Source organism: Amphiura filiformis, chromosome 7 (assembly GCF_039555335.1).
Source record: "Amphiura filiformis chromosome 7, Afil_fr2py, whole genome shotgun sequence".
NCBI classification, from domain to species: Eukaryota; Metazoa; Echinodermata; class Ophiuroidea; order Amphilepidida; family Amphiuridae; genus Amphiura; species Amphiura filiformis.
The window spans coordinates 9,396,132-9,414,065 of NC_092634.1; the positions used below are offsets into that span (position 1 = coordinate 9,396,132).

Genomic DNA, 17,934 nt, shown 5'->3' on the forward strand with positions numbered 1-17,934 from the left:
AGACACAGACGTGCAAAATGAATAACACACCATGCTTCGTTGTCTCTTGATATGAAACGTTAAGTGTGAATACTCTAAATTATTCAGTTTATGAATGCGTCGTGTTTTATTCACTCATGTTCGTAAACGACCAAGGTCAATTGTGAAGCAGACTATGCCGGATATTTGAAATTAATATCTTTGAAAAACGAGATCTTATAGCTTAACAAAATCGGCTGGTTTTTATTTAATTTATAGTGGTGTTCATATCTTACAAATTTATATATACTCAATTTGTCAATTTAAAGCGAATAATCATAGTCGATATCTGAATCATTTTGCGTGATTACATCACTTGTAGCGTTATCAAATCACAAGTATAAAAAATATCATTTACGAGCACAATGGCAAAATACTAGTTCCGTCATAAGATATTACAATAATGTTCATGAAACAGTTGAGTTCTGACACTTAAGTAATCATTATGTTCACGCAAATTGGTCCTATCTCAAGCACAATTGCAGCTTTAATGTATGATCCAAATCCGAAGGTTCTTGCACCTTTTATAGAAACAAGTTTAATTCTATGTTTTCAAAGTATATTTGGGTTTCTTTGTTTTTCAATAACTCACGAAACCCCTTCATTGTGAACATACTTGTCCAATAATTCTCAGATCTTTGAGCTGCTCATGTTGAGTCGTACAAAGCAATGTCATACTAGGCAAGGTGCGAATGATCTCACAGAGCTCGTGACATGATAGCCGCGTACTCTGGTACACCCTGATGGCTTGAAGACACGGATGATTCTGGAAACAATGCAACCAGCTATCACTAAATCTTCCCTTGCAAAGATCAATCACTTTGAGTTTGCTTAAATTCTTGGCGATGGTAAGAAGCATGCATCCGAGTAGGTTATCTCCCTTTATAATGTAAGTGACACCAACAACATGCATGCAAGAAGAATCACGCATCACACACTAGCACAATATTAAACATTAAATTACAAATGGAAACACAACATGTATAATCAGATGAACCAGAGAAAAAAACTCCGGACAAACCTGCCTGTGCGGGGACTTGAATCCCAGAACTCTTGCTTGCAAGTAACTTGCAAGGCGAGCGCTCTAACCACTGAGCTACACAGATTGTCCCTGAACTGACTCGAGTCTGGTACTTATGGATATGAGCAGTCAGAATAAACAGTATAAACAACACATAGCGCACCAGTGTACGAGATGAATTAATGATGCTTACCCGCCACCTTAATATAATCAAAGAATAAGCCACAATCCCGTTGCTTTCTTTGACACTAAAACGTACAAAAGTGTTTATACATGTATCTTACAAATTTTTATGTACTCAATTTGTAAATTTAAAGGGTGTAATTATTATAGTCGATATCTGAATAATTTTGCGTGATTACATCACTTGGAACGTTATCAAACAACAGGTATAAAAATATCATTTACGAGCACAATGGCAAAATACTAGTTCCGTCATAAGAAATTACAATAATGTTCATGAAACAGTTCTGACACTTAGGTTAATCATTATGTTCACGCAAATTGGTCCTTTCTCAAACACAATTGCAGCTTTAATGTATGATCGGAATCCGAAGGTTCTTGCACCTTTTATAGAAACCAGTTTAATGCTGTGTTTGGGTTTCTTTGTTTTTCAATAACTTATGAAACCCCTTCATTGTGAACATACTTGTCCAATAACCGTACCCACTGACAGTAACTATGACAGATTAAAATCCGAGGATTCTTGGTTCTCAGATCTTTGAGCTGCTCATGTTGAGTCGTACAAAGCAATGTCATACTAGGCAAGGTGCGAATGATCTCACAGAGCTCGTGACATGATAGCCGCGTACTCTGGTACACCCTGATGGCTTGAAGACACGGATGATTCTGGAAACAATGCAACCAGCTATCACTAAATCTTCCCTTGCAAAGATCAATCACTTTGAGTTTGCGTAAATTCTTGGCGATGGTAAGAAGCATGCATCCGAGTAGGTTATCTCCAAGGGAGAGTCCTTCAATAGAATCAAACCGTTGTGTTAACGTGTCCAAGGCTGGTCCAGATAGAGTGAAGTTCCCACGAAAATACAGGTTACGTAGGTTGACCGCTGACTTTGTCTGACATAATTCGTATATAAACGGGTCAATATCTATGGAAGATAAGTACAACATGTGGCGGTAACGGGATTTGATCTTGCCTAAATCCACCTTTAACAGGTTGTTTTCAGCGTTAGGCATCTGGAAGTGAAAGGTGATCAAATTGGTGCCGTACTGAGCAATCTCCACAAGGAATATCAATAATCGATTGAACGACACAAACAAGCAACAGCATATCTCAAGACATTTGATCATATTCAGAAACTGACAATTACGTAGAGTGAGATGTTTGGACATAGTGCACCATAACAAGCGAAGTCGTCCTAGTCGAGGCAGTTGGGCGATGTTGTTACAGAATGACACATCTATAGCTGCTCCTTGTAGGGTTAACTCTGTGAGATGATCCAAAGGACAGGCCACAAACCCGTTGCTCTCTTTGTCACATAATAATACGTCAAACTTGCGAGGGAATTCAATCTTCAAGGTATGAATATCAGATGGAAGGTGTTTTAAAGCTGTCATCAGACGTCTTGTGGAAGGCGCGTATTCCCGGACGTGAAAATCCTTGATATTTCGACAATTATCATGTACATATGATAGCACCGATCTACTAGCTGTTGTTAGGCATAATCTTTCTGCATTTTTAGCATATGCATTCAGGAACCACAAAAGACAGTACTTCATTTGCAGAGGATGATATCGATCAAACATGAGCATTAGTGGATCTGCAATCATTCGCTCAAAGTGTCGTTCGATCACTTGTACTACGTCAATGGTGTGCCACAAGGCACGATCCCGTACCAGTGCGTTGAAGCGACGACAAACTCTGAAGATTAATGTCAAAAGATATAAATATTAAAATCAGTTTAGTTTGAATGAAGGTTCAATTTAACATGAAAAATATCAAACTACTATCAGATGAGGTTGGTACGATTATATTACACCTGTTACTGAACTGAAAGATCTTGATCCAAACGCTGTAGTTTTCAATAATGTTTTAATGCAATTGTTGAACAACAATCCAATACCGTAAAACCTCGTCTACAAGCATATATAGTGTTTCTGATGAAAGCTAAATTAATACGAAACAGGCGTAAGTGTGCCAATACAATAGATTGGTCTTACAATAATACTTGTTTGTATATGCGTGGATTTGTATTTTTTCAATGGATATCAACTAATAAACACAGGTGGTAAACATATCTTGTTTTCGTAAGTCCAAAATTAGGAAAACTGAAATCAAAAAGATGAGTGTTGTACACCATTCCCAATAATTTGTTGACAACCCCGTGAAATCAAAATTCTATTGTGATCCGCCCATCTATGGGAATAAAGGTTGCATTGAAAAGGAAACAAAATACTAAAAAAATGATACTTATTTTCGGCACTAATCAGTACTTGCAAACACATGATGAAAACAATTTACGTGGCTAGTCCGTCAAGACGTGTATAATTATCAATGTAATGAATATGGATTACGTATGTACGTATTTGTATAGCCTATATAACGTATTTTCAAGGTAATTGTATCATTTTGTATAATATCGTAATCAGGATGCTATAGCCTTTGGGACTTATTTCGGAGGCTAAAGATTCAAGGCTATGTCACTAATCACACTGATTGTGTCTTTGTGCGCCAATTCAATGATGGATACTGCTCCCACATCCCTGATTCAACACAATACACGCATTGAAATTAATTTTACCTTGAAAACAGTATCTGCAAATGTAAATATATAGAGATACTTCATTTTGTTCTTTGAGAGGAGGAATCATTATCAAATGAAATAAGTGTTACAGACCGCTTGTTGATTATTTATGTTGATTATTTTGTAGTTTAAAGTGAACATGAATACTACAGATTTGATACAAAAAGGACAGTTAAAGGGACATTTTGTGATCCACAACCTCCTCTCAAGAAAGAAAGAAAGAAAGCAAGCAAGCAAGCAAGCAAGCAAGCAAGCAAGCAAGCAAGCAAGCAAGCAAGAAAGAAAGAAAGAAAGAAAGAAAGAAAGAAAGAAAGAAAGAAAGAAAGAAAGAAAGAAAGAAAGAAAGAAAGAAAGAAAGAAAGAAAGAAAGAAAGAAAATAAAAAAGAAAGAAAGTCAATTATATTCATCTGTATTTGGAGAAGTGAGTTAGTATTCATGTATGGAGCACAAACATGTATATCACTCAGGTAAACTACATGGAAAATACATACTTTAAAGGGAAAAGGGTAAAAAAACATGATAAGTATGTGTATCGAATTTCAGCACGGTTACTATTATAAATTTAGTTGGCCTATGTCATGGAGGGTTGTATGCGTGGTGGCGGAGGGTGGGTGGATATTTTATATTTTCTTGACATGATTGTGTTATCATTATATTGTCTCGGAAGAAAGCATGTATGTCAATCTGTATGTCTTTCTGAGCTTTTCTGCATATTTGGATGGAGAGACAAATATTCATTTATGGAGCACATACAACCGGTAAAACAACATTGCTTTCCAGACATCTCTTGTAGCTATACGGTATGCACACATTATGTATATCGAATATAGCTGACACTGTTACTATAAAGTATAATAGCGGCATGTAGATGTGGGGTATGCTGGGGGCCTTGGGTGTGTAGGGTTTGTCTGCCTAACTGTATAGCTATGTCTCTAAAGGTCTTCACACTTGTCAGGTTATTGCAGTACAGAGTATAGAGTACTAATCTATACGGGACGGGAAAATCAACATTACTTTCCAGACATGATTTCATTATCATTATAATTGTCTTGAAAGCAAGCTAATGTCAATATATGTCAATCTGTGTGTCTCTGTATATTTGGAGAGACGAATATTCATTAATGGAGCACATACAACAGGTAAAATAATATTACTTTAAAAACAAACATGTAGCTATACGCCTGCAAATATAATCGAATATCTATCCCTTGATTAAAGGCTTATTCAGTGATTTGCTCATTCGGAAAATCAGAAATATCATCAAAATTCAGTTTTTTTGTGCCTTTATTAGCAACATAAATTTGCTAGCTTGCTAGTGGTTTCACTTATTTAGAGTGAGAATTTATATTTTTTTGGGTGCTGATTGTCATTCTTTTTTGGGGTGTGATTTTGATTCACTCAATTATCGGAGTGCAGATTATTTATTTATGTAAGCATAGAATAGGCAAATTAGCATTTTCATAAGGCTATAATAACATTATAGATGAAATTATACGTATATATAGCATTTTCTACTCATGCACATTATTTTTTGTTTGTTTGTATGATTGTATATATTCTTTAAGGAGTGGGTGTGTTGGGTGGCGGAGAGGTGTTCACTGTGTGCACTCGCCAACAAAAACTGTAAACTGAATTTATACTTCATCGCTAGCGACGAGATTGATTTGTAGCCAATGAGATAGTGCGCTTCTTGTTGCGTATGGAAAGCGCGCTACCTCATTGGTTATACCAATTGCTTGTCGCTCAGCGATATACCATAATTGCATTAAGATTACCTTGCCATGTTACATCTTTCTTCCATGGGTAGAAACGATAATATATTAAGAAGTATTTCATCAGGAAGTGAGTAAAGAAGAGAGTAGCTGAGAGAATTCGGCTTCCACGTTTTACTTTTAGTGTGTCCCATTCTACACCACGCAGATTGCAGTTAACATTAGTTTACAAGCTGTAACAGTAAGCAAAAAGAAGAAAATCTGAAAAATAAATTACTATTTTTAACATAAAAAGCGTTTACAAAATTAAACATGTAAGTAATATAAATATGTGTATACTTAAAATATTAGTGTTATTATGAACAAAAACTGCAGTAGCACTGACCGGCAATAATAGTTTCTTACTATCTGAACACATATACATACATCATATGTACATTTGAAGCTATACATTTAAGGGGTGTAGAGCGGTAACCTGGTTTGAATTCCAGAGGGAGTGTACCTGTAAGAAACACAGCCATCAGAATAGGACTCAGATTGCGCGCCATAGCAATTCAGAACCCGTGACAACCCGGTTGTGAAACTCAATGCATTACCACTAAGCCAACTAACTATTAGATGTGAGAATTTGATAGTAATAATCCTTGATATTGCTGAATAGAATAAATCAATACTGATATTTATCTAATGTACGATACTATTCAAATACACGTCCCATATAAATTTAGGAATATGTGAAATGGCTATCAATCGATCAATCAATCACGTTTTCAAGTTATCAACAATCAATAATAAACCGATGAATCATGGACTATTACTAATTACTTTAATCTACCAAATAAATAGATAAGTCAGTAAATAAATAAATAAATAAATAGGCATAAATAAATAAATACATACATAATGTAGAATGCAATTAGTATTTTAGTTACAAAATTCCAAACATTCTATCATTTATAATTTTCTGCTATACACGCAACGGGCTGTGCTTTTAATATCCGCGCCTAATCAATCATGGGTCCTCGGGTATGGGTCTTTCACTCCATAGTCAAACTACTGTTTTCCCTGTAGGAATATGTATTGACCAGGTCCCAAACAAGTCAGTAGTAAACTGGATGCTTTATAACAGATGACAGTATCCAATCACGCGTATATCAAGGTCAGTCATTGGCCGACTTGTTGAATAGCAGGGCATTATGCAAAGAGATACCTCATGTATGTGCCAATCACAGCATAGATTTGATAACAGTTTGGTAAAATCAAAATAACGATCAACCAACGTATCTAAAGCAGTATAGTATAGACGTAGACACAAGCTTTCATGCGGGAAATATAAAAACATACCCGCCAGTCGTGTCCTTTTTATGAGATTTGATATGGCGCCTTTTTTGGAAATATCACCAAAAATATCAAATTTTGGAAAAACGTCCCAAAATTTAAAACAAACATGAACCTTCCAAAATAAATACATATTCGCACTTGGCAGCCCAGTCACTACCTGCCGCTGTGATTTGGGGTAACTCGTCGCTTCACTTCTCCAGTTACCTGTACTTTAAGTTTGCCCATACCCCACCCCTTAACGCGCATTTTGTACTAAAGCTACTCAGTTTTCAATACTAATGCAGGGGTGTTTTTGTTTGTTTGTGTGCATAAAAATAAATGCCAAATGAAGTAACAAAGTACCTGCAGATCACCAGTCTACGATAATTAGCTTTTAAGATGTAATGAATATCGACGGGCAATTGTAAGCTACACCATTTGAGCGGTTACTATAAATCAGTATCATATTTTAAAATCACCAAAAATATATCACCATGTATATGTGGCCTTTTCGACACCCGAAACAGTGATGTATAAATATTGTAATATCAAAAAGTAAAACACAAAAGACATACAATAAAAAGCTAAGCATCCACGGGTTAATAGCGTATTATACGATACACTTAATACATGCTAGTAAAATAAGGATAATAAAAATGGCGCCGTCAGGAAATAACCGAGGAGATTGTCTTCCTCAAGCCGAACACTTGTTGATGTTTGAACTTAATACACCAAGCAACAAAATCAATTTACAAACATAGAAATCACCAATATTGTTAACAAACTGAAGCTATTTACCTGATTCAAATGTGATGTCGACAATTGTCCATGCAGGTAACGTCAAAACATTAGTTTGTGCAGTTAACGATTCACTAAGGCAAGAGATTTGTTGTTGACGATGTCACAGTTGTTCGACAGTGCACTGGTTGCACGAGACGTACGATCTCCACGTTAATGACGATGTTCTGATAACCTTTACTCCGCTTTAAGTGCATAAACCTTCAAATTTAATTACCAACGTTGTTAAAAAGATTTCAAAATTACATATTTTTATTAATATATTCGGAACAAATCTAAGTATCGATTTAGATTCAAGTACAAACAAATTAAATATTGGTCTAGATGTTCTTGAAATAAGCTTTGTTAATTTACAATCCACTCATGTTGTATTTTAGCAGACTACCAGCGGCGGTCGGTTGCTCTGTGTCGTGACTGCGTGGGATGTACAACGTATAACATGAGGATATGGCTATTACGCGGAACTCGTCAAAATATTCTAATGAGCGTGGTAATGCTTACAGATGAATTTATTATTCTACACTGGCTGGTTATGCTCACGGTGATTTTGACTAAATTTGTATTATAATTGTAAGAAGAGGACTAATTGTGATGCGCAGTGGGTGTTTAGCAGAAAGAACTATGATATAATGTGATTTAATGACACTGATTATGCATATCACTATTGTGGAGATTGAACATTACTGTTTGTGAAAGTCTAAACCACTGCGTATTTAATGGAGCAATAGATACACATTTTGTTAAATTAAAACACAAACAATTGTTTATTTGATAAACGCATTCGAATGAATATCACAAATTAACTAAAACATAGTTGACTACACATTACATAAACTAACAAATAAAAAAATGTGAATGACAAAATAGGCCAAGTAATTAGAAAGGCCTTTTAATTGACAGAACATATTCTTTGTAAATAATGCTGAGTGCTTTAGTTTTCAAGAACGAAGCAATATGCTATAGTACCTACATAAGCACTGTATTTGCGACCAACTAAGACATTTTAAAATCAAATGGGTAAAAACATGTAAATCTCGAGAGATTGCAAACAGATACTGGCTCAGACAAGTACATATTTTATTTGAATAGGGGCCGTGCAAATTGCATGACTATGGTACTCAAATCCCCAGAGTATAATGATGAAGATGCGTGCTTGGAATATAGGCATATGTTATATAACTGTTCATCCAAATAGCCTAAGGCATAATATGGCTTTTTGTCAAAACAGCATATGCTTTATGTGGGTGTGTGTTGTAGGTGTGTGTCTGCAGGAAATTTGCTTGTGTGTGCAAATATCGTATGGTGCAGAGCTCTGGAGTACCAGACAGTGTTTGTTTACACCGGGTGTTTACTATAAGCTAATACTGCTAATATACGAGTATATCCACATCTCCACCTTTAAAAAACACAAACTTTCCCCCATATATATTATTCCCCCTTCCTTCTTTCCCCCATACACACACTATGAAAAACACACATCACATATACTTAAAACTGAATATAAAAAGGAATTTCTTAGTCTGTCTATACAATGTCAAAGCTAATGTTGTTTTACCATCTCCTGGTGCTCCTAGGATAAACAATCTTCTCATCTCATAACAGTGTGCATAGTGCATACTACTATACTTTTACTACTACTACTATTATTATTATTATTATTATTATTATTATTATTATTATTATTATTATTATTATTATTATTATTATTATTATTATTATTATTATTATTATTATTATTATTATTATTATTATTATTATTATTATTATTATTGTTATTATTATTATTATTATTATTATTATTATTATTATTATTATTATTATTATTATTACAGAGCCTTATATAGCTCTACAAAGAACGAAAAGGCTCTGGAAATGCCAGTAAGAATCATTCTAGATAAGGAAAGGGTTCTTTCAAGGCCCAAAAGAACCACTTAGGGGTTATTACAAGAACCCTAGCTTTCCTGTATGTAGAACCCCTAGAACACTTTTTTTAAAGTGTGATGATGTACGTTTTCGTACTGTATACTCTCTCACTAAATTGCAGCTGCTCATATGGGGATGGCTGATGATAGCGATTAACTACTGAATTGTTCGATATGATATATACACAGGGTGTCCAAATAGTCACGCTTCATCATTATTCCACAGTTGTCATAATCCTCGTTAATATTTATTCCATCAAGACACAGTTTATGTTGAAACAATCCTAGATTGAACTAGGCTGATTATTTGGATAATATTTAACCCTCGTCCTACGAGGGGGTATTATTGAAGACCGAATTAAAAAGACTAGTTTGCGTATGACGTCATATCAACCAGACCAAAAAATGCCGTACTGCGCAGGTCAGCAACCAATCACGTCGCGCCTTTACCCTGACGTCAGACGCAAACTAGTTTGTTCAATTATACCCCTAAGGGTTTTTCATCCCGCATAAAAAACGCGCGTATGTATACGCCCAAATGACATAAGCTAATCGTAGATCCATATTCTTTGCACGTATGTTACGCCCAAACGGCTTAAGCTAATCGTAGATCCATCCTTTGCTCGCATGTTTACGCCCAAACGGCTTAAGCTAATCGTTGATCCATCCTTTGCGCGCATGTTTACGCCCAAACGACTGCAGCTAATCGTAGATCCATCATTTGCCCGTATGTTTACGCCCAAACGGCTTAAGCTAATCGTAGATCCATCCTTTTCCCGTATATTTACGTCAAACGACTTAAGCTAATCGTAGATCCATCCTTTGCCCGTATGTTTACGCCCAAACGACTTAAGCTAATCGTATATCCATCATTTGCCCGTATGTTTACGCCCAAACGGCTTAAGCTAATCGTAGATCCAACCTTGCGCGCATGTTTACGCCCAAACGACTTAAGCTAATCGTAGATCCATCATTTGCCCGTATGTTTACGCCCAAACGGCTTAAGCTTATCGTAGATCCATCCTTGCGCGCATGTTTACGCCCAAACGACTTAAGCTAATCGTAGATCCATCATTTGCCCGTATGTTTACGCCCAAACGGCTTAAGCTAATCGTAGATCCATCCTTTTCCCGTATATTTACGTCAAACGACTTAAGCTAATCGTAGATCCATCCTGTGTCCGTATGTTTACGCCCAAACGACTTCAGCTAATCGTAGATCCATCCTTTGTGCTCATGTTTACGCCCAAACGACTTAAGCTAATCGTAGATCAATCCTTTGCCCGTATGTTTACGCCCAAACGACGTAAGCTAATCGTAGGTCCATCCTTTGCGCTCATGTTTACGCCCAAACGGCTTAAGCTAATCGTAGATCCATCCTTTGCCCGTATGTTTACGCCCAAACGACTTAAGCTAATCGTAGATCCATCCTTTGCCCGTATGTTTACGCCCAAACGACGTAAGCTAATCGTAAATCCATCCTTTGCGCTCGTGTTTACGCCCAAACGGCTTAAGCTAATCGTAGATCCATCCTTTGCCAGTATGTTTATGCCCAAAACGACGTAAGCTAATCGTAGATCCATCCTTTGCGCTCATGTTTACGCCCAAACGACTTAAGCTAATCGTAGATCCATCCTTTGCCCGTATGTTTACGCCCAAACGACTTAAGCTAATCGTAGATCCATCCTTTGCCCGTATGTTTACGCCAAACGACTTAAGCTAATCGTAGATCCATCCTTTGCCCGTATGTTTACGCCCAAACGACTTAAGCTAATCGTAGATCCATCCTTTGCCCGTATGTTTACGCCCAAACGACTTCAGCTAATCGTAGATCCATCCTTTGCCCGTATGTTTACGCCCAAACGACTTAAGCTAATCGTAGATCCATCCTTTGCGCGCATGTTTACGCCCAAACGACTTCAGCTAATCGTAGATCCATCCTGTGTCCGTATGTTTACGCCCAAACGACTTCAGCTAATCGTAGATCCATCCTTGCGCGCATGTTTACGCCCAAAGGACTTAAGCTAATCGTAGATCCATCCTTTGCGAGCGAATCGTAGATCCATCCTTTTCCCGTATGTTTAGACCCAAATTGTATACGCTAATCGTAGATCCATCCTTTGCCCGTATGTTTACACCCAAACGACTTAAGCTACTAGTAATCGTAGATCCATCCTTTGCGCGCATGTTTACGCCCAAACGACTTGAGCTAATCGTAGATCCATCCTTTGCCCGTATGTTTACGCCCAAACGACTTAAGCTAATCGTAGATCCATCCTTTGCCCGTATGTTTACGCCCAAACGACGTAAGTAATCGTAAATCCATCCTTTGCGCTCGTGTTTACGCCCAAACGGCTTAAGCTAATCGTAGATCCATCCTTTGCCAGTATGTTTATGCCCAAAACGACGTAAGCTAATCGTAGATCCATCCTTTGCGCTCATGTTTACGCCCAAACGACTTAAGCTAATCGTAGATCCATCCTTTGCCCGTATGTTTACGCCCAAACGACTTAAGCTAATCGTAGATCCATCCTGTGTCCGTATGTTTACGCCCAAACGACTTCAGCTAATCGTAGATCCATCCTTGCTCGCATGTTTACGCCCAAAGGACTTAAGCTAATCGTAGATCCATCCTTTGCGAGCGAATCGTAGATCCATCCTTTTCCCGTATGTTTAGACCCAAATTGTATACGCTAATCGTAGATCCATCCTTTGCCCGTATGTTTACACCCAAACGACTTAAGCTACTAGTAATCGTAGATCCATCCTTTGCGCGCATGTTTACGCCCAAACGACTTGAGCTAATCGTAGATCCATCCTTTGCCCGTATGTTTACGCCCAAACGACTTAAGCTAATCGTAGATCCATCCTTTGCCCGTATGTTTACGCCCAAACGACTTGAGCTAATCGTAGATCCATCCTTTGCCCGTATGTTTACGCCCAAACGACTTAAGCTAATCGTAGATCCATCCTTTGCCCGTATGTTTACGCCCAAACGACTTGAGCTAATCGTAGATCCATCCTTTGCCCGTATGTTTACGCCCAAACGACTTAAGCTAATCGTAGATCCATCCTTTGCCCGTATGTTTACGCCCAAACGACGTAAGCTAATCGTAAATCCATCCTTTGCGCTCGTGTTTACGCCCAAACGGCTTAAGCTAATCGTAGATCCATCCTTTGCCAGTATGTTTATGCCCAAAACGACGTAAGCTAATCGTAGATCCATCCTTTGCGCTCATGTTTACGCCCAAACGACTTAAGCTAATCGTAGATCCATCCTTTGCCCGTATGTTTACGCCCAAACGACTTAAGCTAATCGTAGATCCATCCTGTGTCCGTATGTTTACGCCCAAACGACTTAAGCTAATCGTAGATCCATCCTTTGCCCGTATGTTTACGCCCAAACGACTTCAGCTAATCGTAGATCCATCCTTGCTCGCATGTTTACGCCCAAAGGACTTAAGCTAATCGTAGATCCATCCTTTGCGAGCGAATCGTAGATCCATCCTTTTCCCGTATGTTTAGACCCAAATTGTATACGCTAATCGTAGATCCATCCTTTGCCCGTATGTTTACACCCAAACGACTTAAGCTACTAGTAATCGTAGATCCATCCTTTGCGCGCATGTTTACGCCCAAACGACTTGAGCTAATCGTAGATCCATCCTGTGTCCGTATGTTTACGCCCAAACGACTTCAGCTAATCGTAGATCCATCCTTGCGCGCATGTTTACGCCCAAAGGACTTAAGCTAATCGTAGATCCATCCTTTGCGAGCGAATCGTAGATCCATCCTTTTCCCGTATGTTTAGACCCAAATTGTATACGCTAATCGTAGATCCATCCTTTGCCCGTATGTTTACACCCAAACGACTTAAGCTACTAGTAATCGTAGATCCATCCTTTGCGCGCATGTTTACGCCCAAACGACTTGAGCTAATCGTAGATCCATCCTTTGCCCGTATGTTTACGCCCAAAGGACTTAAGCTAATCGTAGATCCATCCTTTGCCCGTATGTTTACGCCCAAACGACTTAAGCTAATCGTAGATCCATCCTTTGCCCGTATGTTTACGCCCAAACGACTTGAGCTAATCGTAGATCCATCCTTTGCCCGTATGTTTACGCCCAAACGACTTAAGCTAATCGTAGATCCATCCTTTGCCCGTATGTTTACGCCCAAACGACGTAAGCTAATCGTAAATCCATCCTTTGCGCTCGTGTTTACGCCCAAACGGCTTAAGCTAATCGTAGATCCATCCTTTGCCAGTATGTTTATGCCCAAAACGACGTAAGCTAATCGTAGATCCATCCTTTGCGCTCGTGTTTACGCCCAAACGGCTTAAGCTAATCGTAGATCCATCCTTTGCCCGTATGTTTACGCCCAAAGGACTTAAGCTAATCGTAGATCCATCCTTTGCCCGTATGTTTACGCCCAAACGACTTAAGCTAATCGTAGATCCATCCTTTGCCCGTATGTTTACGCCCAAACGACTTAAGCTAATCGTAGATCCATCCTTTGCCCGTATGTTTACGCCCAAACGGCTTAAGCTAATCGTAGATCCATCCTTTGCCAGTATGTTTATGCCCAAAACGACGTAAGCTAATCGTAGATCCATCCTTTGCGCTCATGTTTACGCCCAAACGACTTCAGCTAATCGTAGATCCATCCTTTGCCCGTATGTTTACGCCCAAACGACTTAAGCTAATCGTAGATCCATCCTTTGCCCGTATGTTTACGCCCAAACGACTTAAGCTAATCGTAGATCCATCCTTTGCCCGTATGTTTACGCCCAAAATACCCGCGGGTAGGGCAGACCATCAAAAATGATTTTCATTTTGCTCTTGTAAAATTATTGCAAGAGACATCGACTTTTGCTTGGTAGATACTTTTCTTTTCATATTTAGGATTTGTTGTCTGGGTTAGTATGGTTGGTGTCATATTATATTATCAAACAATCTACAATAACATTGCATGTTGTACATGATGTAGTTGTTGTTGTTTTTCATAGATTTTTTATTTATGCTAAAAAAGTTACATTTTCATCGTACAGATTTTTATCTCTGAAAATATTTTTCACATAATTCAAACGTTGGTATATGAGGTTACCTTGGAGGCGAATCAGGCGATGAATATCTAATTAATTATGCTTGTGAAATCAAAATAATTAGCTTCATTAATAAGGCTAAGACGTGACATCAGCACAGCAAGGCCAGGCTTCCGTACAACTATAGGTATCGAAATAATTTATTAATATATATTATTTATACTCTATGTACTATCTTCCCTACTGAGATGCACTATTGCATACTATACTCTTAGGACTGCGGGCAAGTTTCAAAAGCGTTGCAACTTATATTAGTAATACGCAGTTAAAATAAATTTAAATGTCAGTGACATGCATGGAATAGGGAATTGGGGGATCGAACTTACGGGGAAAAGATCTGGTATATGCAGATAATGATCTATGGCTAATCAGCTACTTTTAGTATTTTTTGTTTAATTTTCTGAGAAAACTATTAATGAAAGTTAATGAGAGCTTGGAGGCCGAATTACTAAATTGATTCCTCGCCAGAGAAAATAAATCATCTTGGATTTCAAATTCGGACCGATGAGCTGAAAGCTATGTCATTGAAATGCTAGCAAATCAATTCGAGCAAAAGTGATGATGTAAGGTCGTGTGTATATCTTTCTCTGAACAAGATGATGTAATGTTTCGCCAACTAAAAAGCAAACTACGGTTTCCATGGCAACCATAATCTATAGGATGACTTGCGACTTGAGTATTGAGTAATTAGAAATGATAGTTCTTATATTACATGTTATATTTGTATCATCAGTATGACGCATAATTAATTATGTTGTATACGGGGTATTTTGTGAATCTTAGACTGCATATCGTGCGAATGTACACAACAGACTGTGAATAATGGTGATTAATGAACAGTAGTCATGTTGTACAAAATACAGACTTCTAATTTGTAATTCTTACGATACCGGATAAAGTATGCCCTGTTTGAATAACTCAACACGATTTTTTCTTAGAAAACGGGATGAGCTAAGTTATTTACACATAACAATCTAAGTAAGGCTCTTGTTTCTAAGGCAGGTATGTTTGGTACGGTGTTCCATGAGCGCCATTATTATTCACAGGAAAATGTTTTTGTTTTCTTGGAAAAGTATATAAATGTTTTTTCTGGGAAAAAGAATGGTCCTCATGAACATAGTAGTTTGGAAATAAGTTGTTGCATCATGTTGTAAAAATAATAATATTAAAAAATCAAAAAAACATTTTCCAGGAAACAGAGAAAACTAATTTGGATTTAATAACTCGAGTTTGTGGAGTATTACATAAATATATAATATATAAATTCAACGCCGTGGTCAAATGATTAAATGAATGAATGAATGAATTAATTAATGAATTAATGAATTGTTGAATGAGTGAGTGAGTGAGTGAGTGAGTGAGTGAGTGGGGGAGTGAGTGAGTGAGTGAGTGAGTGTGTGAGTGAGTGGGGGTGTGAGTGAGTGAGTGAGTGAGTGAGTGAGTCATTGTGTGAGTGAGTGGGGGTGTGAGTGAGTGAGTGAGTGAGTCATTGTGTGAGTGAGTGGGGGTGTGAGTGAGTGAGTGGGGGTGTGAGTGAGTGAGTGAGTGAGTAAGTCATTGTGTGAGTGAGTGAGTGAGTGAGTCATTGTGTGAGTGAGTGAGTGAGTGAGTCATTGTGTGAGTGAGTGGGGGTGTGAGTGAGTGAGTGAGTGAGTGAGTGAGTCATTGTGTGAGTGAGTGAGTGAGTGAGTGAGTGAGTGAGTGAGTGAGTCATTGTGTGAGTGAGTGAGTGAGTGGTGAGTGAGTGAGTGAGTGAGTGAGTGAGTGAGTGAGTGAGTGAGTGAGTGAGTGAGTGAGTGAGTGAGTGAATGAGTGAGTGAATAAAAAGAAAGAAAGAAAGAATAAGTAAATATATAATTAATTTAGATTCAGTAATGTCTTTTCCTTAAATTATTACTTGTAATAATGCATTACTATATTAAATGTTGACAATGTTGACCTACAGGCTGAGTCAAAAAGAAGTAAACTCATGTTTGAGAGGCTGTAACTAGAGATCTGTAAGGAATCTGCTATAAATGAAAATATTATTGGAAAGAACAAACTCTACACGTCTAAATAAAAAAAGAATTGTTGCAATTACTCACAGCAAACTAAAGTTATACCTATTTATACAACTACCCATTTTTGTAGCTGCACACGGCTGATTGATTTTCATCCATTTCAATTTCGACGAATCAGCAAAGTGCTAAGAGCATTTATTGTTGAAATGACAACTTTTGCTTTTAATTAATATTCAACAAACAGGATGAAGTCCATGACGGTACTGTAGTTTGTAGGGATTCCAATTCAAGTATTTACGAACGATCCGGCAGAAGCTTGATTGGAGAATGTTGGGTAAAGGATTGCGTCTTGAGCTGATCTTTTGGGTCTTACTGTAACGCATGTCTGTTAAACTCTAGCAATATCAATGTTATTGTTTACTCGCGATCTGTGTTTACTGCCTGAAGCCTCCGGCTGTCTGTTCCTTAGTGTCCCGTGCACATTGAGCTTGTTCACATTCTTATGTGGAAACCGATTAGCTGTGGGAAATTGGAGACGAAAAAGACGCTGAACTTCAGTGGGACTCATAGTTTCATGATACTTCGTCGACAGAAACGTGCGCTTGCGTGCGGTAAATTGTGGTGCCATGTTGTCATTTGACCCGTTTCATTATAATGTAGTGCAATGAGGTTAAATTAATATTAGAAAGAATTCTTTAACATGAGGAATTATTGATCGAAACCACACCTGCCACGTAACCTTATTGCATTTGAATATCGCGCCTTACCAATCAATATAATAGGTACTTGGGAAGTGAAACCGTGTGCAGCTACAAAAATGGGTGGTTGTATTCAAATAAGTATAACTTGAATTTGCTGTAAGCAATTGCAATATTTTCTTTTTTATTTAGACGTGTAGAATTTGCTCTTTTCAATGATATTTTCATTTTTCGCAGATTCCTTACATATCTCTAGTTACAGCCCCTCAAACATTAGTTTACTTCTTTTTGACTCAGCGTGTATCGTTGGCATTCATAAAAATAGCGAGAAAATAGCCATTGCAAAATATTTCACAAAAAGTAACAAAACACTCTGATGAGTGCGTGTGTTTTTAGAAGAGCCGTCAGTTGCTCATAACCATGATTAGCAAATTAATGTAATGATGCAAGCTGACAATGAGATTGCATAACTTGCAGATACGAAGTTACGTCATCATCATCATCATCATCATCATTATCATCATCATCGTCATCGTCTTCGTCATCATCATCATCATCATCATTATCATCATCAT

At 37.7% G+C, this 17,934-nt stretch overlaps 1 protein-coding gene across 1 annotated transcript; it reads right to left on the reverse strand.

Moving 5' to 3' along the window:
- Nucleotides 1-653: 653 nt before the first annotated feature.
- Nucleotides 654-8,058, reverse strand: LOC140156715 (uncharacterized). The gene is made up of 3 exons (XM_072179653.1): nt 7,636-8,058; nt 5,581-5,750; nt 654-2,921 (listed from the first exon to the last, which is right to left on the reverse strand). Exons 2-3 carry the CDS (start codon nt 5,709-5,711, stop codon nt 1,661-1,663), a joined length of 1,392 nt encoding a protein of 463 aa, XP_072035754.1. The 5' UTR covers nt 5,712-5,750; nt 7,636-8,058; the 3' UTR covers nt 654-1,660.
- Between the last annotated feature and the right edge of the window lie 9,876 nt (nt 8,059-17,934).

Excerpts from the sequence above, each read along its gene's own strand:
- LOC140156715 (XM_072179653.1), bottom strand. The coding sequence starts at position 5,711 with ATGGGACACACTAAAAGTAAAACGTGGAAGCCGAATTCTCTCAGCTAC. Across the intron at positions 2,922-5,580 it reads GAAAGATGTAACATGGCAAG|AGTTTGTCGTCGCTTCAACG; the intron begins GTAATCTTAATG and ends ATTAATCTTCAG.